Below are 23,520 nucleotides of genomic sequence, written 5' to 3' on the forward strand. Positions count from 1 at the left end.
GGATAAGTAATATTAATAAACTAAATATCAGTAATAACATACTCTATAACAGGATTCCCAGTTTTCAACGTTACTTCAGCAAAGTCCTACTTTTTCCTCTTAAAATAGTAAGGGTTATCTTAAATTCATGAATAATACCCTAATTAGTTAATACCTACCTGAATCTAGATGACATAGTCTTTTTAAAAGTCATTTTAAGCCACAACTTTGTCCATTTCTTGACCACAACAGCAACTTAAATACTATTTTACCAAGAAATGAAGAATGCTTCTTCATTTAAAAAAAAAAATCAATAGTAGATAAAAGAATCTTTAATCTCTTCTATGATTAAAAATAGAACCTATTTACTTATATATACCTGGCATATTATATAAAACTACATATACTTTTTATAACCAGTAATTTTTTTTTTTAATCTAAAACATATAAAATAGGTCTAAAAAAATACTATCAACATTAAGAAACCGCAATCCTCTTGGTCATTCCTTGTTCTCCTTCCTTGGTCTCTGTGCTGCCATAGTCCCCACTCCCTCCCACCTGGTGGAACAGGTGCATCTCTTCCTTCCTCTTCCAGAGTCTCCTTGGCCTTCCTGGTACCTTTCTTGACATGCTTGCTCAAAGATGTCCAGGGAGCCAGCCTATCTCCAGCCCTCAGCTCTAGCTCTGCAATTCTATTTCTAAACTGATGCAAAGCTATAGGACAGGGTTGATTATTTATTAGTCTTTAAACTCAACATTTAAAAAATAAGCTCTTCTTCCTGACTTACGTACTTTAATAAATTCATTTGCACCATTCTCTTGGGTGTGAAGGCCAAAAACCTCAGGGGGATCCCCGACTATTTCTCACCAATAGTATCTAATGAGGCACCAAGTCCTCCTGGTCTGACTCTCCAGAGCCTCCTGCATCCATCTTCTTTCTACTCCTATCGCTACTACCCAAGGTCATGATCCTAGGCTCCAGCCACACCAATTCATTCAATACACCTCCGCTAGATTAACTTCCTTGAAGTGCAGGTCTCATCATGTCACCTCCCTACAACAATATCAACAATAAAACCAAGCAAAACCCTTAAGTGAATCCACTGCTTCCCAAATGAAATCCAAGGCTGTAGCCTGGCTTCAGGTCCTGTCTGGTTTGGCTCTAAGAGCCTGTTTTCTCAGCCCATCTCCTACTGGCATATATATACCTATATTCCTGGGACGCTTGTTTACTTGCAGTGTCCCCTGCAGAGAAGAAAAAGCAGGGCTTACAGGCCAGTGGATGTGGTTTTTTTTTTTTTTTTTTTTTTTTTTTTTGCGGTACGCGGGCCTCTCCCGTTGCGGAGCACAGGCTCCGGACACGCAGGCTCAGCGGCCATGGCTCACGGGCCCAGCCGCTCCGCAGCATGTGGGATCTTCCCGGACCGGGGCACGAACCCGTGTCCCCTGCATCAGCAGGCAGACTCTCAACCACTGCGCCACCAGGGAAGCCCAAATAATGTTTTTTTTTTTTTTTTTATAATTTTATTTATTTATTTTTGGCTGCGTTGGGTCTTCGTTGTGGTGCGCGGGCTCCTCATTGCTGGATGTGGTTTTGAATCCCGTTTTGCCACTTACAAGCAGAAGGCTCTTGGTCGAGTTACTTAACCTCTCTAAGGCTCATTACCCTCATTTGTAAAAAGAGATTAAAAATACCTACCTCACACAGTTCACAGAGAAAATACATCAAAAAATATATGCATAGTACTTAGCTAAACACTTGGCTCACAGGCCATGAATAAATGGTAGCTGAGGCTGCTAACCAACACTGGTCACTTTCTGATCCCTATACCTGTGTCCAGCTGGGATCTGTCCCGGATGTCGCTCCAGTTCTGCCTGATGGAGCCCCATCCAGCTTTTTTTAGGGGGTCTTAATTGTTCTCAGTGTTTATGTAATAGATTATTACTTCAATATCAATACTTCACAAGCAACAGGAAAGAAATTCATGTGGGTCTGAATGATCAACCTGTTAAAAAAATAAAATCTTAAAAATAAGTCCTTAAGGGACCGATTTAAACCTAACAGTTCTCTTACCGGATTTGTAATTGTGATGATTTCTCCTTCATTAACTGTCAGTTCATTATTTCCAGGTTCAGCAGCAAAATCATACATAACCCGAGCCTATTGGAAGTAGAGAAGAAAAGAGGAAGTTACAAATGTAAACGTAACAGTCAAAAAAGAACCACCTATACCGTTCACTTTGTAAGTGTGCTGGTGTGAACAACACATCATGACCGTGACTGCAGTTGTTTTGCAAGAAAGGAAGACATAGTACAAAAATGATTCATCAGCCCTATCTGTGAGGAAGAATGAAACCAATGGTGAGAGCCCTGCTCTGCTCTGGAAACAGGGAAGGTTTCTGGTAGCTGCCCGCACTGCATTTAGACATCGGCCCCCAAAGTACTGAAAATAAACCCATTTCATCAAGGGGAAAAGAGCATGGCCTTTCTTTTAGGAGGTAAGAAGTAGAAATACAGATACTGTTCATTCTGGGAACACGCAATCTCAGGGCCTGAGGGATCTCCACGGACACATAAATATGTACCCACATCAGATTCATCATCTTCAGATTAATCCCTTGCTATGAAAACTCTCACTGTTCTTTATCTAGGATAAATTTTGAGAGTGCAGCATCCCTGGCCAGCTAAACGCAGAAATGTAAGATGTGGGCAGCAAGATACATCATACTCTTTTACCAGAATACTTCCTACTATACGACGACTTACCTAGGGCTCTGGTATAGTGGTCGGGTAACCTGAGCAGCTGTGATTTTCACACTTCTCCTTGCAATGGAATCTGAATTTCATAGAAAACAGACTAAAGGGAAGCTGTTCTGGTTGATGTGAGGTGGGGTTGCCCTTTCAGGGTCTTCCTGAAGCGGATCCTTGAGGCACCAACCCAGAGATGTGGGTTCCTTGGAATAACTGCCAGGCACGTATTCCAAGAGAGACAACCACTGTTGTAAAAATACAAATACTTTACATATACTTTTATGATATATAATAAATATATTACATATATTTAATCCATTTCAAATTCTAAATAACTGTCTTTCATGGACTATCTTATAGAAGCAAGTCCACCTTATAAATTGGAGGCCACATGAACCTAGCTAACATGGTTTGTTTTAAAAGTAATTGTCCTATGAGGCAAAATGAAGTCTGCCTACAGGACTAGACAAATTAGCCTAATGGAACTGCATTCCTTTAGCAAGTATTTGCTGCACACCGACCATATGGCAAGAACTGTGCTGGCCCTTTTGCTGGCCAGGGCTCTTTCTCCACACCTGCTTAATGAGTCTGAAATCCTTATAACAGGAATCAAGGATTCATCTCCTGTGATAAAAGATTAGGGGGAAAAAAATCCCCAATACTAATTTATTTTGAAATACATCAAAAATAATAAGATGAACTGATGGAGGAATATGTGATAAAGCAGGTACAGTAAGTAAAATGTTATTTATAGAATCTACAATAGATAGTGGATTTACAGTGCCCAATGGAAAATGAGTTCAACTTTTCTACATGCTTGAAATTTTTCATAATAAAATGTTGGAAGGAAACAAACGGTAGTGTACCGTCTGTCAGTCAAGAAATAGCATCAGGGATTCCGTGGTGGCGCAGTGGTTGAGAGTCCGCCTGCTGATGCAGGGGACACGGGTTCGTGCCCCGGTCCGGGAAGATCCCGCATGCCGCGGAGCGGCTGGGCCCGTGAGCCATGGCCGCTGAGCCTGCGCGTCCGGAGCCTGTGCTCCGCAGCGGGAGAGGCCACAGCAGTGAGAGGCCCGCGTACCGCCAAAAAAAAAAAAAAAAAAAAAAGAATTATAACTGAGACTAACTTTGGAGAACAAAAAGATTTAAGGGCTTCCCTGGCGGCGCAGTGGTTGACAGTCCGCCTGCCGATGCAGGGGACACGGGTTTGTGTCCCGGTCTGGGAAGATCCCACATGCCCCGGAGGGGCTGGGCCCGTGAGCCATGGCCGCTGAGCCTGCGCGTCCGGAGCCTGTGATCCGCAACGGGAGAGGCCACAGCAGTGAGAGGCCCGCGTACCGGAAAAAAAAAAAAAAAAAGCACGTCCCCAAATGAGCGTGAATGTCAACAGGAAGGGGAAAAAAAGGCCATTCAGCCTATAAGAGTAACTCTTCTTACAAAGTTTAGGCCAGACTGGAAACCTCCGGCACCCTCCTATTATCCACTCCTTCTCTCTCCTGTCCCTCCTTGGCTTCCAGGTTTCCTCACCTTCCTGCCTTCACCGCCACTACAGGACCCACACAGATAAAGATGCTGACCTCGACCTCAACTGCCAATCTGCCCAACTATTTTCTGATGTGGTCTTTGAAAGAAAACGTCATTTTTCTACACCGCCTTTTCCAATGTTAGCTGTACATTAAAAAATGACTCCAAGTATATTCAAGAGCTAAATTTCCACACAGTAGATAACTTCATACCGTATACTGAATACATACCGTCAACCACAATTAATCTCTTCAAACAGCGATTTCAAAAAGTATTACAGAGGAAGCGAATGGCTGGTAGATAGCAATCCTATATATAAGTTATTTTATCTAGATATAGTAAGATAAACAGTGGATTCACAGCTTTAATCTAAGTGTTCCAGGCGCTAAGCGTTCCAGAATTCTAAGTGTGCCACACACACCTGTCTGATGTGTGCAGAACCCATCATCCTGAACATACCTCATTCTTTCGGACCCATGCTGTAAACATCTGTTACTTTGCTCCACATCCCTTCCTTTTGGAAACTTCCTGCCTGGCTCCAAATGACTGGTGAGCATATAAGCCAAACAGGGAAAATCAGAATGCGACAGGGATGCTGGGAGAGTGGGTCTTTTTCTCTGAAAATGTTGCCGGCGGCTACAAGTCTGAAGAATGAAGTGGGGGGAATGCAGAATGGAATGAGGAAGAGAAACAGTATCCTGATGAGAGCACCTGAAGGACAAGCCCAAAGCCATTTCTCCCCTTGTGGATGGTTCACTCACAGTAACGAGTGCATCTCCTTTTGTGCTTATGAGTTCAGACTGTCAGTTGCAATCTAGAGAGTCCAAGTTGATACAAACCAATAATCCCAAACCAAAGAATTTTTTAAGAAAACATCCTAAATAAAAAAACACGGTACATAAGTTTATTGCTGTATTTCCTATTTTGCAAAACAAAACCTAAAATGTACAATAATAGAGAATTAAACAGTTCCAAATAGCAAAAAAACTGGCAGCAAAAAGATTTCATATGGGGGTTAGAAGACAAGCTCCCATTCTTACACATCTGCTTCTTTCACATAAATCACAATTAAATCTTGGGAAAAAGCAGTAAACCTTCAGCGATGCAGCTCTCCCATCTTTAAAGCAGAGACACTCAATCAAAAAAATGAGTAAAATATGTAAACCTTCAGAAATTCGGGGACTGAAGGATCCCTTATTAATCTGACACCCTTGAGAACTGAAGTTTTGCATGTAGGTGATATTTCTATAAAATTAATTTATCTTTTTAAATGGCAAGCTTGTTTTACTTAAAGATGCTCTTGACACTTTTTATAAAATTTACATATTTAATGACTTCCTATATCTTGTCTCTACCTAATCCACAACATCATCAGAAGAAACAGAACTCACTCTAACAGACCCTGAGAGCATTATTATACCACTGATATACATAGATGTATTTGTCTTTTTTATAAGTGGTTAAGGCGTAAATGCTTTTCAGTTTCTATCAATCTGTGATTTCAACAGCCGTTGCTAAATCCTTGTTATTTTGAATCAAATAAAGAATCTTAAAATATCCCCGTAAAATTTCATCTTGTTAGATTCAGCCCATTGCTCCAACCTATTAAGAGTTTTCTGAATACCTAAACCACCATCCAATTATCCCTTATCCTTTTCTGCTGAGTCATTAGAAAGCCTGATAAGCATGCTTTCCATAGTTTCACCTGTACCATCAGTAAAACTGTTAAAATATGGCACGGCTGAGGTCCAAGACAGCTGCACATGATAAAAAAACTCTTTCCAAGGAGACATGCATCAATTAATTATGTTTTGGGCATGTTGCTCTTAAAATTTCCAAGTAAGGAAATAAACTTGGTTTGTTTCCTTAAATGTTTACAAGCAATGTGCTTGATAAACTATTCAGGATTAGAGTGAAGATGATTGAGTTCTACGAAGGTTTTATTTTAACAGTTGTTCTAGTAAAAGATCTTTTCCCAGTAGAAGAATTTTCTAAAAAGAACTGGTAGCACCCATCGAGAATGGCTGAAAATTAATTTTCTTATGTAAAAATTTCAAGAATAAACTACCAGTAAAATCGATATGTTCTTTTAAAAACGTTTTTCCTAAAATGGGTTTATATCTGTCATCCTGAAATATGATGCACTTAGAGGAATGTTCTAACTGGTCAACCAGACAAGTAGCTTGAGAAACTTCCAAGGCAAACAGAAATGTAAATAGAAATTCATTGAGTGTAGGAATATGTTTCCAAGAAACATTTAGAATAATCTTAAATCTGTGTGTAACAAAGGGCAATTATACAATCGCAAGGGGGAAGAAATCCTGAATACTTACAATAAACCAATCAAATTGTACCATCCACTTCCATGTTACTCCTCCCAGCCTCTATTCCACTCATGCACAACGATTCTGGGAATACTTGGACCAAGGGAATCCTCTGAACTGAGGCCATGTTGTAATCGAGCAGCTGGAGGTTGGGATGATTTTAAGAAACTTTCTACCCAAACTCACCCAGATCAAAGCTTCTTTATGTGTTTTAGAGAAGAATAATCAGAAGAAAGCATTAGTTATTTGATGTGGTGGCATCAAACTGGCCATATCACACATAACATCACTATCACCAAAAATCACTAAATATATAAAACATGAACTACAGAAGAATCTTTGCAATTCCTATCGCAAAGTTTTAATCTTAAAAAGCATATAGAACTCAAGAAAAAGCTCAGCAACCCATCAGAAAAAATGGGCAGAGGAATACACAGTTCATAGAAAAATATAAATGGCCCTTACACCATTTATGTGTGAAAAAAATGCTCAATTCCACACATAAAGGAAGACAAATTAATTTGGTAGATGTAGCCACATTTCCCTCCACTGGGGATTGTACCATTTAAACCTCTGCCGGCAATATATATGAATGTAACGGTTCTCCGCAGTTTCACAAACAGAATCAATTACCCAACTTTTGCATTTCTGCTCATCTTATAAGTGAGAAATCCTACTTCAATAGAGTTTTCAAGATACGTTTACCCTTAGATCCAGAAGTCGCATTTTGCGAATCCATTCTCTAGCTGCACCTGTGCACGTGTGTACAAGGTTATTATTTAGTGCAATATGCAAAAGCAAGGATGATCCTGAAGGACAGTTGATAAATGAAATAAATGAAAAAGGAATAATAGAATTAGAACATCGTTTTTCAATCCTTAATAATTTAATGCATCTAAGCACAGTGCATCCAAAAGACAACCAGACACTACTTGCCTTCTGATGGAATACAATGCCAGTCACATACTTGAAAAAAGAATTCGAATCTTATTGACCCTCTAGATCCTAGTACCAATTTACAAGACATACAAAGGAATATATTACACTCTGCAATGAGGATGCAGTAAGAAAATCCAGATGTAGGAAATCACAGAACTCATTTTCTCTAACAAACAGATCTCAAAGACAAAAACAAGCCCAGGTATGGGGGCAAAGAGGAAGGGAAGTGAGGGAACTTATAAATTGAGAGGCTTAGACAATTGATTATGACTGCTATATATACCTCATTTGGATTCTTATTTTTTTAAATCTATTTCTCTTCATCGTACTCGTTTTTTCATTTTTTAAAATTGCAATACAGTTGATTTACAATGTTTCAGGTGTACAGCAAAGTGATTCAGTTATATAGAGAGATTCTTTTTCATATTATTTTCCATTATAGGTTATTACAAGATATTATAGTTCCTTATGTTATACAGTGGGTCCTGTTGTTTATTTTACATGTGGTGTTGTGTATCTGTTGATCCTAAATTCCTAGTTTGTCCCTCCCCACCTTATTTGGATTCTAAGTCCAACAAAATGCAAAAAAGATGATAATATTTGAGACAATTGAAAATTTGAACACTTAAGGGCTCTGAGATATTTTAAAGTAGTCAATTTTCAAGTATCAAAATAGTATTGTGGTTATATTTTTAAAGGACTTCCCATCTTTAGAGATACCCATTAAAATATTTACAGATGAAGTGATAAAGTATCTGGCATTTCTTCAAACGTAATGCAAGAGCAAAGGAAGCTGATGGGGTCCAGACAAAACAAGGTGAGTCAACAGTTGCCAAAGCTGGGGGATGGGTACAGAGGCTTCATTATACTATCCTACTTTTGAGTATGCTTGACTTTCTCCATAATAAAAAGGATTTTAAGGAAACTATAAAAAGAACCAAAGGAAATCTTAAGTGAGTTTTTAAAATAATCTTGCAGTGGAGGAGGACTTTAAGTACAGAACAAAATCCTGAAGTCCTTAAAAGAGAGAGATGGAGAAACTCCTCTTCTCCCAAAATAACACATACCTGCCTTGCCCGGCAAGAGCCATTGTGAACAAGATAAAAAACAAATGACAAACCAGGAAAAATATTTAGTTTTTATCACAGACTAAAGGTTGGTTCTCCTACTCTATGAAGGGTAACTACAAATCAGTGAGAAATAAAAGGCTCTTAAAAATGTAAAACCTCTCTTATAAAACAAATATTTCCCATCTATCGATTGGCAAAAAACCAAAACTCTGATTTCAACACTGCGTGGGTGAGGGTGCAGGTGCAGGGAAACAGGAATTCTTACGTAGTGCTGATGGCAGTGAGAGGCAGCCTGGTAACGCCTATCAAAATCACAAACATGCAAACTCTCTTCCTCAGAGACTCTACCTCCAGGAATTCCTCCTCTAGAAATACCCATTTGCAAAAGGTTATTCACTGCAGCACTGTTTACAAGTGCAAAGGACCAGGCCCAGACTGAAAGGTAGGGACTGGTTAGTCAAGTAGGGCACCTCCATGGAATGGAATACCATGTACTCCAACAAAAAAGAAGAAGGGTTTGCTTATTTTTCACATGTGGAATCATCTCTAATGTACATATATTAAGTGAGAAAATAAAGCAAGGTATAACCATTGTGTTAAAAAAAAAAAAAAAGGAAGAAAATGTACCTGCTTGTGTATGTATAGGATATCTCTGTAAGGATATAGAAGAAATTGATAACACTGCCTCTGAGAAGACAGCTGGCTGAGGGAAGGGAGGAACAGGAGAGGAATTTTCAGTGTTATCCTTTTCATATCAATACCTTTTTAAGTGTGTGTGTTTTCTTAACATGAACTTATTGTTTAGTCAAAAAATAATTAAAAGCACTGCCTTGTATCTTTACCCAGGAAGCTCATAATCTTGTTGAAAATACCACATTCTACTTGAGAATGTTTCCCCAGTTACAAGAGAACACAAAATGCTCCAGAGTTTAACTCAAAAAAAGGCAATTCGAGGGCTCCCCTGGTGGCGCAGTGGTTGAGACTCCGCCTGCCAATGAGGGGGACACGGGTTCGTGCCCCGGTCCAGGAGGATCCCACATGCCGCGGAGCGGCTGGGCCCGTGAGCCATGGCCGCATCTGGAGCCTGTGCTCCGCAACGGGAGAGGCCACAACAGTGAGAGGCCCACGTACCGCCAAAAAAAAAAAAAAAAAGGCAATCCGAATCTGTATTAAAATCTACACATTTCTGGAGTTCTCATTCTGAGTACTGTTATTTCACTATATATATAGATACACACCCACACACACTCACAGGCACTTTTACAACAATAAAAAAATATAATGAAGTTAAAAGAGGAAAAGTTAGAAAATATTCCTCTTCTCCCCAAAGGGCACAAGTGCTAATAGATTTGAAAGTATCCTTCAAAATGTTCTGCATTTGACATGTGCATTTGCACACACACACACACACACACACACACACACACAGAACCCATCAGAACCACAGTACACGTAAGCCTCTATATTTCACGTTCGCCTCTACATTTCATGTTTTATTCAATCTTAGGATTCTTCATATCAGCACATCTACCTTGTTCTTTTTTTTTGTTTTAATTTATTCTTTGGCTGCATTGGGTCTTCGTTGCTGCGCGTGGGCTTTCTCTAGTTGCAGCAAGCGGGGGCTACTCTTTGTTGCAGTGCACAGGCTTCTCATTGTGATGAGTTGTTGTGGAGCACAGGCTCTAGGCGCATGGGCTTCAGCAGTTGTGGCACGAGGGCTCAGCAGTTGTGGCTCACGGGCTCTAGAGCGCAGGCTCAGTACTTGTGGCACGCGGGCTTAGCTGCTCCACGGCATGTGGGATCTTCCCGAACTAGGGATCGAACCCGTGTCCCCTGCACTGGCAGGCGGATTCTTAACCACTGCGCCACCAAGGAAGTCCCCTACCTTGTTCTTTATCACAGCTGCAAGGTTACCAATCTACTACTCAACCTCCAGGGCAAAGCACAGGAAAACCTACTTAGCTGTGGTTAAGAAAATAACCTCACCCCCACTCCAAATTAAAATAGCTTTACTGTTTTTCCTGATTATAAAATGACATGTGCATTGTAGAAAAAAAGGTAAAAGTTTAACAGCAAACAGCACCCCAAATCCCAAACCTCAGAGACAACAGGTAGGAAACATAAACATTCCCAGGAACTGTGTCTGTCCCTGCCACCCCTGCCGCCCAGCACTGTGTGTTGACAATGTTTTTCATTTCTCCCCCAAAAGGGGGATGAAATGTAATTATTGGCAACACAGCGATTATGAGCTAGCTCTGGAGCCAGACCACGCAGGTTCAACTCCCCACTGTACCGTTTTACCAGCCTTGTAAACTTGGCTCAATTTCTTCAAGTCTCTGTCTCAGATTCCTCAAGAATATGATGAGGCCAACAGCATGTGTCTTGTGACACAAAGGGCTCAATTAATGTTAGCTATCATGACCTTTGGCTTTTTTGAACATTATATATACATTCTGCATGTGCTAAAAATTGTTGCCTAACTGTGTCTTCTTTCCAGCCCACCATGGGCTCTAGAACTGGCCTGAAAGCTCAAAGGAAAGAGCTGAGTGTCGGGTTACTTTTTCCCACAAAAAGGTGATTCTGGAGTCTGTTATTGCACCAGATTATATGAGAACCAGACCCACCTGAGGGGGGTCAACCAGAAACAGCACCCCCCCCATGTGTAATTTGTGTATGAAGGTAGGGGTGATCCAGCAATGCTGACGGTGGTCCACGAGGAATCCCTCAACCCCGAGCATTTGAAAAAATATTAGAATAATGAAATTCAATCAGGAGACCAATTTTAAAATAAACTGGCAAAAATCAATAGTTTCTCTCTAAATAATAACTTGATTTTTAAAAACTTTATATAAAAATATATAAATAATTGGGGGTTATTCCCAAGAGCAACCACAACAAAAAAATACAAAGAAGTGATAACCAAAAGCATGAAGAACCTTAGTAAAGAAAATCTTATCAATAAATCACACCGTGTTCCTGAGAACAAAGGTAAAACACCATAAAGATGTCTGTCTATAAATATAATGCTGTTTCATCTAAAATCCCAAGGGGATTTTTTTTCTGAGAAATTGTGAATGAACTTGTCCCAAATGTATTCTGCTCACTTAAAAAAGGGTACCTGAAACATACCATGACTTGAAAAACAAAGAATGACAAAACTTCATTTTCTGCACTTTAAGGCCACAAACAAAAATCAATAGCCAGAGACCGTATGTTAAAGATTTTAAACTTTTTTTTTTTTTTTTTTTTTTGCGGTACGCGGACCTCTCACTGCTGTGGCCTCTCCCATTGCGGAGCACAGGCTCCGGACGCACAGGCTCAGCGGCCATGGCTCACAGGCCCAGCCGCTCCACGACATGTGGGATCTTCCCGGACCAGGGCACGAACCCGTGTCCCCTGCATCGGCAGGCGGACTCTCAACCACTGCGCCACCAGGGAAGCCCAGATTTTTAACATTTTCATCCAGCTCTTTAATACAAACTCAGCATAGTTTCCAAAATGGCACAAAGTACCTTACTTATTTTCCTCATTAGGATGAAAGATTAAACTGTCCCATAAAACAAATTCCTGCTTTAGCTATTAGTCTCCTTTCTCTTATGCTAGTGATCACCAGCAAGTACTACTTAGCCCTTTACTACACTGATTACTTTGTACTGAATATTCCAACAATCCCATTTAGAAAAAAATACACTATCTCATAAAAGTTAAGAGAAATGAGTCCCCACAAAGGAATCTATCAAAATATTCTATTATACTCAGTGCTTCAAATGCCTTACGTGGACTGCAATTTCCCCTAAATCCATATTTTTCAAACAATAGCGAGTCTCAGAAAGTTCGCTTGTGTGCCAGGGAAAGCACAGGAAGGGGATCCACGCTACAGTGCAGTCTTTACTGCTATCTGGAGACCCTGTGGATAAACTGTGAAACACTGAACATATGCGAAATGGCAAAAAAATAAACTTGTGCCCTAGAACTTCATCATTTTCCTTGTGTAACCTGAATCAACCGAGGGCCTTTTAGGATAAAACTATTAAAAGGAGGGGTTAAAAAGGCTATAGTACAGACCAACTAAAATAAAAAGAGAAGAGAAAAACTAGAACATAAAATGAATAAGTGATATATCAAAATCTAGTAGTGAAGCAACTAATCAAGGGAACTCCCTGGCGGTCCAGTGGTTAGGACTCCATGCTTTCACTGCCAAGGGCCCAGGCTCAAGCCCTGGTCAGGGAGCTAAGATCCCACAAGCCTCACAGCACAGCCAAAACAACAAAGAAAACAACAAATTAAAATCAAAGAGCAAAAGCCACAATGGGGTAACTGGTATTAGACTTGCTCGGTTACCTCATACAGACAAAAACCTCCAGGAAACTGGGAAAAATACACAAAATAACAGGTTCCAGATACTGCGCAAAAGGGCCGCACGGGAGAGGGAACGCTGAGAGAAGGGGAGCATGAGATGAGCCCCATGAAGGCTCCAGCTTTCTGCTTGGTGGCACTCTCTGACACACATGCTGGGAGAAGCAGGGAGCTCCAAGCAGAAAGCATAGGTCCTGCTAAGTGGAAGAGACAGAGACCAGAATTCCAGGAGGCTAAGGCAGCTGAAACCTGAGGACAAACTACCAGAAAGGAGCTACTCAGAGAAAAAGCTCTAGACACCTGCACAAAGGTCCCCTTGAGTCTGCTGACAGACACTGAACTGCACACAGCTGGACACACGGCTTTAAGGCTGAGCAAAGAACAACTCCAGGGGAGCCGCAGGCTGAAAAAATTCTCAGAGGTCAGGCAGAACTGCAAGACACTAGAGCTCTGCCTGGCCAGAGTGGGGAAATTCCACTGAATACACCCAAAGCACTCAAGGCAGAGACCCCATTCAGGCTGGGGTAGGGCGAAATGTACCTCAGGGTAAGGCTACTCGGGACCCATCCTAACAAAACTTAAACGTAAGCCTTGAAAGAATCGAACTGATTCCAAGGTAACTTAATTGCCTACCAAAACACACTTTAACACCCTTTAAAGGGAGACAGCAAAATCCAGACACTCAGCAACATGCCAACACAATGTCTAGTATCAACAAGAAATGAATAGACAAGCCAATAAACAGAAAAATGTAACGCAGGACAAAAACATCAGTCAATAGAAACAAACCAAGAAATGACAGACGTTAAGAAAATCAGCAGACACTTCAGAATAACTATGATAAATATATTCAGGGACTTAAAGGAACACATGATCATAATAAGGAGAAAAATGCATGTTATAAAAAAGAACCAAATGGAATGACCAGAACTGTAAACTATAGTTTCTCAAATGAAAGAATTTTACTGGATGGGCTTAAAAGATGATTAGATACTCCATAAGAAATGATCAGTGAACTTGAACAGCAGTTGAAACTATTAGCAGAAAGAAAAGAGGATAAAAACCTGGGCAGTGGCCTGTGAGACAACAGAAAGCAGTCTAACATACATGCAACTGCGATGCCAGAGGGGTGGGGAGGCAGAACAGAAGGAAGAAGTACGATGGCAGAACGTTTTCAGTTTCATGAGAACACAACCCACAGACCCAAGAAGCTGAATAAATCCCACAAAACCCAACAAAAAACTACGCAAAGAGATCTAATGAAATTGCAGAACATCAGCGATAAAGAGAAATATCTTAAAAACAGCCAAAGGTGGGGGCGGGAGCTGGCTACATGAACAAAGAATGACTGCAGACTTCTCATCAGAAACAATACAGACAAAATCCACCTTTAAAGTGGTGAAAAACAGCAAAGATATCAACCTAGAATTCTACATCCATCAAAAACATCCTTCAAAACTAAAGGTGACAGAAAGACATTTTCAGACAAACAGAAGCTGAGAGAATCTGTCACCAGCAAATGCACACTACCAGAGATGTTAAAGGAAGCTCTTTAACCAGAAGGAAAATTATACTAGATAAAAACCAGAATCTACACGAAAGAAAGAAGAGCATCAGAAATGAAAGTACGTGGGCCATATAAAAAAAAATGCTTGTTGTTTAATTTCCCTAAAAGATAACTGACTTTGAAAGGATAACTGACTTTTGAAACAAGAATAACAACAGTGTATTGTGGGGTTTATAATATTGAGAAATAAAATGCACAACAAAAAAACAGCACAAAGGACAGGAAAGAGATATATACTGTTACAGAGTTCTTATATGCAAAGTGCTGTAATGTTATTTGAAGTCAGAATGTGTTAAGATAACCAGTTCATTAGATGAACCTCAGGGCACTCACAGGAAGGAAGGAAGGAAGGGAGGGAGGGAGGGAGGGAGGGAGGGAGAGAGGGAGAGAGGGAGAGAGGGAGAGAGGGAGAGAGGGAGGGAGGGAGGGAGGGAGAGAGGGAGGGAGGGAGAGAGGGAGGGAGGGAAGAAACATGTATGTGTAAGCCAATGGTGACGACAAAAAGGAATACTATTAACTAATCTAAAAGAAGGCAAGGAAAAAAAGGAACAAAGAATAGATGGGGCAAATAAATAAAAAACAAACAGCAAGAGGGTACACTTGAACAAAATCAAATCAACAATTATATTAAACATAGTCTGAACACTCGAATTAAAAGAGAGATTGTCAACTTGATAAAAAAACAAGACCCTGCCTATATGTTATCTATGAGAAATGCACTTTAAGTATAAGGAGATAGAAGACTTAAAAGTAAAGGAATGAAAGGCGAGAACAGATGGCAGTACTATTGCTGGGGCTCTAGCTCACATTAGGATACAGGATGGGGCAGCAGAAGGAAGTGGACGCCGACTTTCCACCAGGACTGAACCACCAGCTGGCAGGGTGACTGCATCAAATACATGCCTAATAGTAGAACCAAGATTCAGGATGTCTGAACGCCTGCACAGTTGACTCTGGATGTGCGTGGAAGAAGCAGGCAGGTAGGTGTCACTACAAAACTACCCCACACGAGAGACAGGAAAGGGTGAGCAGTGAAGACGGAAGAAGGACACTGGAGCCCTTTTTTTCTGAAGATAAGTTGGCCTTTTTCTGGGACCAGTTAACAAAATATATACACTTCAGGAAGTAGACAAAAATTTCGTAATAGATAGTGGGCAAAACTTCAATGTCAGAAAAAAATGGTACACCAGGTATTGGATATCCTCTCCAGCTTCAAATGCCTCAAACACTGAGCAAAATCTATGAAATAACAGTTTTCAGGCAATGGACAACAGGCAGCACAGGACAGCGATCCCTGAGAGATGGGGGAAAACCAGGCGAGCCCAAGAACTGCCACCGCTTCCCGGAAGCTCAGGGAAGGGAAACCCAGGCAAAGGCTGTCAACCTCGGCACTGCGGACGCAAAGATGGGAGTGAGGGGAGGCCCAAGAGGTGAGTGCTCACAAGGTAAGAGTGTGGGAGAGGAAAGAGCTGCACAGACACTGTTCTGGAGATCTGCAGAGGGACCCTCCCTCAGAGTCTCCAACTGAGAACTGATCAGCACATGCAGCAAATAAACTGCCCAAGGAAGAACCACCAGAAGGAGCAGGTAGGACAACCTCCACGAGTGTAATTAAGAAATATCTGGGATAACATTAGCATTTTGCAAAACAGAGTTTAGTTTATAAATTCAAGAGATTTATGATTGCCTGTAAAATAGTAAGTTTATGTTATATATATTTTACCATAATTTTTAAAGGTCCATACAAATAAATAGTACAATTGTGGAAAAAGAATAATAATGGTACGCTAACTGCACTGGCTTCCTTCTACGGAATTAGCCTTCTGTGGCTGATGGTACACCCAAACACATTCACAGCCACCAGCAGCTAGCAGTAATACGGGTTGAAAAGTCAAAGAAACAAAGAGATGATCTCAAAAGTGCTCTGCCAGAAGCCTTAAGCAAAGTAAAATACTTTAAATATAGACGCCAAGCACACAGAGCAGATGTGATGAGCTTCACATTGTAAAACCACTTGAAATCTGTTGCTTTAGGGCGCTTTGGGGAGTTACATGTAAGCACATGACCTTGGCTCTAACTTCAAAAAACAAAGTAGGAACTTCCCTAGCGGTCCAGTGGTTAGGACTCCAAGCTCTCACTGCTGAGGGCGAGGGTCCAATCCCTGGTCGGGGAACTAAGATCCCGCAAGCTTCAGTGTGGCCAAAACAAAAACAAAACAAAAAAAAGAGAAAGAAAGGAGAGAGGCCAGGAGAAAACTCCCTCAGCAAACTACAAAGATAACCACACCCTACACTGTATACTGGGAGGCTCTCAGCCAGATACACTTTCTAACTACTCCATCATTTTAAACTTCTCTGCTCTTTCCTTCCCATTAGCATTTAAACCACTCATGTCCATCACATCTTTAAAAAGAAAAAATTCCTACCTCAACCCCAAATATTCCTTTGACCAATGCCTTCTCTTAACATCTCTAAGAAATTTGAATTTTTTTATTACTTCTATTTATTTTATTTTTTTATTGACATATAGTTGATTTACAATGTTAATTTCTGCTGTACAGAAAAATTCAGTTATACATGATTCAGTTATACATATATATAATTTTTTAATATTCTTTTCCATTATGGCTTATCACAGGATATTGGATATAGTTCCCTGTGCTCTACAGTAGGACCTTGTCGTTTATCCATCCTATATGTAATAGTTTGCATCTGCTAACCCCAAACTCCCAATCCATCCCTCTCCTACCCCTCCACCCCCTGGGCAACTGCAAGTCTGTTCTCTCTGTGAGTCTGTTTCTGTTTTGTAGATAAGTTCATTTGTGTCTTATTTTAGATTCCACATATAAGTGACAGCACATGGTCTTTGTCTTTCTCTTCCTGACTGACTTCACTTAGTATGATCATCTCTATCCCAACCATCCATGTTGCTGTAATTGGCATTCTTTCTTTTTCATGGCTGAGTAGTATTCCATTGTATGTATGTACCACATCTTCTTTATCCATTCAAAAGAAATTCCAATGTTAAGAAGCGCTGTCCGCATTCACTGTGTCGACCTCATCTGCTACTCACTCTTCACCCCACAGTAGCTGAGCTTCGCCCGCGTTACCCCGCTGGAATGGCTCTGTAGAGGCCACTAGCAACCCTCCTGTGGGGGCCAACCCAGTGGACTTACGTGGCCCTCAGCTCACTCCACCTCCTGGCTGCAAAGGACACCGCCATCCACTTCTTGTTGAAACACTCTTCCCTTTGTTTCGCCACACGTGACCTCTTCTGGTTTTCTGCCTTTTCTCCTTTCTCAGGCTTCTTTTTGGAGACAGGCCACCCTATAAAAGTTTATGTTCCCCAGGATCCTGTGCTCTTCTTACTGGACACACTCTTCCTGCATGATATTCACCCTGACAACTTCCACTTGCCATCTTTACACTGATGAATCCCAGACCTGTACATACCTTCCCTCTTTCTTCACCTGATCAAATCCTATTCATGTTTCATGCCCCTTAATTCACTTAGATTTCACTTGTGGGAAACATTCTGTGACCTCCGACATCTGCTGTGGATCTCTCCTACAGCCTGCCTTTGGGCCTACGTCGTACTTCCCCGTGATTGTATTTACACGGTGTTATTTTTGCTTGTTTACCTGTGGTGCATTCTCTACTAAACTGTAAGTTCCTTCTCTATCGTGTTCAGCACAGTGCCTGACACAGCAATCACGCAAATGCATATTTGTTAAATGAATGAATTACTAATCCATTTACCACATAGTATGGTATCCACTACCTACTAGGTGTCTGATGTTCAAGTTAATGAATTCATTGCCATTTCCAAATAAATCTCATCTCACTATTTCAGTTTTGAGATTATAGAAATCATAGTTTTCTTGGGATGAAAAACTTCATTTAGTCTAGGTTTACCGCCCCAGCTTAAGAACCAAAAACCATTTAACAGACAATCATACATCTCTTACGTTTATAAACTAAACTCTGTTTTGCAAAATGCCAATGCTTATCCTGAACGTTTCTTATACTTTTCCTAAATCTCTACCATGACTCTGGGGAAGAATTTCCCTCCAGCATCCTAGGTTTTTCTGCTTAAAGCCATCAGAGGCAATGTTTAGAGTCTGCACTCTCCTGGGATGCTCTGTGGTCGCTAAAGCTGATGGCCGGATACCAGACCGAAGCTAGGGGGCAGGTACGCATTCATTTTGTCAACAGATATGTAACAGGCAGTTACTACCACCGGGCTCCGTCCTAGGTGGACACAGTGGTGAAAAGCCTAAAGGCGCCTACCTTCCCTCAGAAGTGTTCGTTTTAGGAGGAGGAGACAGCCACTCAACACACAGGGTACTTGCAGGTGGTGGCAGGTGCTGGTAAAGAGCTTAGTCAGGTGATGTGATAGAGTAACGGGCTGGCGGAGGTTACTTTAAATGAGGTTGCTGGGGAAGGTCACCTTGAGGAGGCGTCATGTGACCTGAGACCTACGAATGAGGGTGCCAGCTGGTGAAGAACAGGGACCGCGAGAGGACGCAAGGCCAGGTACGATGGGAGGAGCAGCAAGTGCAAAGGCCCCAAGGAAGCACCATGCAAAGCCAGGGGTAAAAATACAAATCAGAGGTCAAATAATACAAAGGTACATTTACAAAGAGTTTTAAAAATTAACGCTTCGTTTTTAGCAGGGCTTCTCTGCTGTGTCTATGTAAATAAACTAGCATTCAGGAGAAAAAAAAGTATATAATTTATATAAACTATGAATAAAATATACTGAAAAAGAGTTATAGGAATTAAGCACTACTAAAACCAGAGCAGAAGCCGTGTAGTATTACGTAGGCTTCCCTCCTTCTCCCTGGGCCCTTGGTACAAATGACTAATCTATCAGCACTGTCTGTACAGGGCCTCAGTCCCTCCCAGCAATGTCCTCCTAGCAGCTTCTGCTTGCCATCTCTGTCCTAAAAGTTCAATAATCAAAATGGATAAAATTTAAAAAAAATTTTTAAGTTAGAAAACTCCTGAAGACTGTATGCCTCGTGGTCCTTCTTTTATAAGTATGATACATTTTCCTGGTTTCAAAAAGATGACCCTGAAAGTATAATTCATTAAGAAAAGTCTTTTCTTAATGACTCAGAGTCTCCGTCCTAACCATGTATTATTGGATAAGACAGAAGACACTGGATACTTATTTTCTAGTTCTAGGTCTCACCTTTCACACATGAAAAATGACAGGATAACCTGCAAGTCCCTTTGGGCCTATTTAAAGACTTTAAATTAACTATCTTAACCTATTTAAAGGACACTACTATACTTAAGTGAAATGTACATATCTTTAAAATTAAACTCCTCAAAATGATGTTTCCTCTTGAAGTCATCTACGTAAACACACATACAACTGGGTTACAGGAGGAACATGGGTGTCTGCTTTTAACTGACACTTGGATGAAGGCCAGTACTCTTAACTATGATTTATTTTCATCAGTGGTTCCTCTTCAGGGCAATTTCTCTTCTAAATTCATACAGCTAATATACAACTCACCACAGAACTACAGCTGGTTTTCATGGGATCACAAGTGTAAAGTTAAAGATACAGTAAAGTAAGACTGCCAAGGAGAATTAAGTTAGGGAGATACAATGTAATTTGAAGAGCTGACAGTGTTTATCACACCAAAAAACGGAAGAATGAATCATACTTAGTCAAATGAAGAGATTTAGACTAAGCAGCGAACAAGAGATGGGAAAAATGCAGAACGAGGGAGTCATCACATGCGAAAATGGAGAAGCCAGAAACCTTCTAACCAGACACCTTCTATGACACAGGAAATGTACCTCCAACCAGGTTTTTGCTAGCATCCTCTTTTCTCTTTCTAGGTGGTCCTTCCTGCAACCTAAAAAACACTACAAAAAGAGAAAACCAGAAAGATGAGAAAGGTGAGGTGGGACTAACTGTTTTGAGGCAGGAGGTACTTCACATATGTCCTTCCTTAATTTTCAAAGCAACCCTCAATGGTGGTATCACTCAGTTCTGCAGGAGAAACAGCAGCTCATACCAATTACATACATCAAGTAACCTGTCTTGAGGTAGAACGCCCGACAAATGGGAGAACTGGAGTTTTAACCCAGCACTCTGCCCTGCGCCATCTGTGATGTCAGTTACCCTGGAGTAGGTCGGATCCGCCCCTTAACTGATCTTCCTGCCACAGTCTTTCCTCTTGGCCAGTCAATCCTGCCCACCGCTGCCAGAGGCTCTCTCGATAAAACTGGCATCACATCACGTATCAAGAAGTCCCAATGATTTCCTGTTCCCTAGATCCTGGCATTCACCATCCTCCATAATCTAACTCCACCCTAAAAAGCTAACCCTGTCTCCCACTCTGCAACACCAAACCCGTGCCAGTCCACTCTCTTCTCTCACCCAGTAAGACGCCACTGGAATCAGCACGGTGGAATGCTCGCAACATTCACGCCCTCCGCTTCCCTCTTCACTGGGGGGGTTAAAAAACCCCCTTTTGGGCTTCCCTGGTGGCGCAGTGGTTGAGAGTCCGCCTGCCGATGCAAGGGACACGGGTTCGTGCCCCGGTCTGGGAAGATCCCACATGCCACGGAGCGGCTGGGCCCGTGAGCCATGGCCGCTGAGCCTGTGCGTCCAGAGCCCTGTGCTCCGCAACGGGAGAGGCCACAACGGTGAGAGGCCCGCGTACCGCAATAAAACAAAACAAAACAAAAAAAAACCCTTTTGTTCAGGTTTTCATCCCTCCCTCTTGTGAGTCAGGTAAGGTAACCCTATGTCTAGCTCTAGGGACTGATCTAGGCCTGATTAGCTGAAGCCAGTGTTTCTCCACAGTGGTGCAGTTAGCACTGGGGCAAGGGGAGGACAATTCTTCACATTGGGACTATCCTGCAAGTCATAAAAAGTTTAATATCCCTGCAAGGGATAAGATAGGCTCTGGCATAATTACAGATGAGGAACCATAGCCCGGAATGGTTAATTTGCTTACGGTCACAGAGCCAGAAAATAGCAGAGCTGGGACTGCAACCCAGCACTGTCCTTTCCAGTACACCCTGCAGGCTCCCAGCTCTTACTCAAAAAATCATCTACTGAATATCCACTACCAATCACTCCATGAGGATATGAAAACAAGCAAGGAAGAGCCACTGCCCTCAAAGGCTAGTCAGAAAGAGCAACAGTTACAACAGCAGCAGTGTGAGACAGAGGACGCACAGGTAGAACAGAAGCACAGCGGGCAGAGAACTCAGCTGTGGGCAGGGAAGGAGGTGTCGGCGGGGAGGCACAGATCCGAGAAAGCCAGGGAGAGGGTATTCCGAGCCTTAAATGATTTGGCCAGTATCTTTTATTTTCCCATTGAGTATGTACACTTGTTTTTTAAAATACTAAAACCACGAGGGCCTCAAGAATAGAAGCTACGTTTGTCTTTACTTCTTTTACAGCCTCTATGGTAAACCTCGTTACTTCAGTTGCAAATTATAAGCACTGAACATCGGCTAAATTGAAATGCAGAGAAAGATCACGTCCCATTACCACCAGCAGAATATATTGGTTCCGAAGGATTAAGTCTTCCCTACTTCTAGGGTAGAAGGAAAGATTAACAAAGAAACTGTAACTTGTAAGTTCTCCATTCTTGTAAGATCCTCTAAATTTAAAGAGTTATGATACCATTTTCTTTTGTAAAACAGAAACTGGCACATTACTTCAGTAAACTACATTTTGTTATTTTTTAGATAATTGTCTAATATCCATATTCACTGAAAATGTTACAAAAGTACTTCTGATAATTGTTTAAATCGTGATATGGCACTAGGATACTGATTTACTAAAGGCAGCTGACCAAGTTAAAATAGTAAGGAACAAATACTGAATTCATCACCCACCATCAATTCTCCTCAAAGCCAGATGGGTCCATGAGAACCATACTCTAACCTAAGCAATCCCAGGTAACCAGCCACAAATATCAACAATCTGACTTATTAATAGGAGAGTATCATGCAGCCTGTATTCCACACAACCCATGTGCCAGGTTTACTGACACGCTCTGTGCTCTGTATAAAACATGTGTCATGCTGAATGAACTCTTGCACTTAGCAGGCTACTCCCTAATATACAGGGGCAGTTCTGATCCCACCAGTTGCAGCTGTACTTAACTGCTGTAGCCAAGCAACTGAATTATTACATAAGCCAATGAAACAAGAGTGTGAAAAAAGAGTAATTATTTCTAAGAAAACTAAATTGAATGTTTTGAGGAGCCTTGATAAAAAAATAAGTTGCTAAAAAGCTTCCTGTCAAAGTAGGCGCAGCTGAGACAACAGTTGAGACAAATGGGAAGCAACAAGTTTTTTAAATCTAAGATTTCGTATTCACAGGTACTTTGAAATTGTTTTTAAATTGTTTAAACTCTTTAAAAGAAATGGAAACCACAGACAATGCATTACAGTGTACAAGATGGATCGCTCTGAACTAGGTACATACTCAAAGACCTTGGCTTCCTATCAAAGGATTGATAAATAAATGTACATTTACATATTTTAAGTTAAAATAAGATGGTTACTATTTCCTTTTCAATCTTCATTTTCATCAACTTTTTAACCAACTACAGGTACCATCTGGAGGCTAAAGGCCAGGTATGTCCTTCTCACCTCTGATAAATGCGTACGTAACCCCATTCTTCTCAGCACTAGTTCTAAGCGTCCTCCAATTGCCCACACCAACCACACTGCACAGACAGGCTTCAGAAGGGTCTTGTCTGCTGAGGATTTTGGTTAAGTGTGTAGTTGGCAAGAGGAAAGCAACACACACACATACCCTAAAACCTTTAGGTACGTTAGCTGTAGTCGTACTACCTATGGCAAGATTCGTCTTACATCAACACTGGCAGATTCATACAAATGCCAATTATTAACAGTTTTAAACATCATCAACTAAGCATCTAACTAAACTAGATGGCACTGTCTTTACCTTAATGCATATCAAGCCACATAAATACAGCAAACTATTAATTTATGAAAAT

General features: G+C 41.2%; 1 protein-coding gene across 5 annotated transcripts in view; it reads right to left on the minus strand.

The window, feature by feature from the left end:
• Positions 1 to 23,520, minus strand: part of SNX9 (sorting nexin 9) — a 91,412-nt gene that overhangs the window by 51,172 nt on the left and 16,720 nt on the right. For 4 of the 5 annotated variants that reach the window (XR_004476429.2, XM_004263680.4, XM_033404181.2 and 1 more), the window contains exon 2: positions 2,054 to 2,140. Coding sequence is in view for 4 of the 5 variants with exons in the window: in XM_004263680.4 (XP_004263728.1) it covers positions 2,054 to 2,140 (87 nt within the window). In the remaining variant the exon portion in view is untranslated. Of the gene's footprint in view, positions 1 to 2,053; positions 2,141 to 2,745; positions 2,976 to 23,520 lie in introns of all 5 variants that reach the window. The other variant, XM_033404179.2, reaches the window with a different exon arrangement.

This window comes from Orcinus orca, chromosome 12 (assembly GCF_937001465.1).
Source record: "Orcinus orca chromosome 12, mOrcOrc1.1, whole genome shotgun sequence".
Lineage (NCBI taxonomy): Eukaryota > Metazoa > Chordata > Mammalia > Artiodactyla > Delphinidae > Orcinus > Orcinus orca.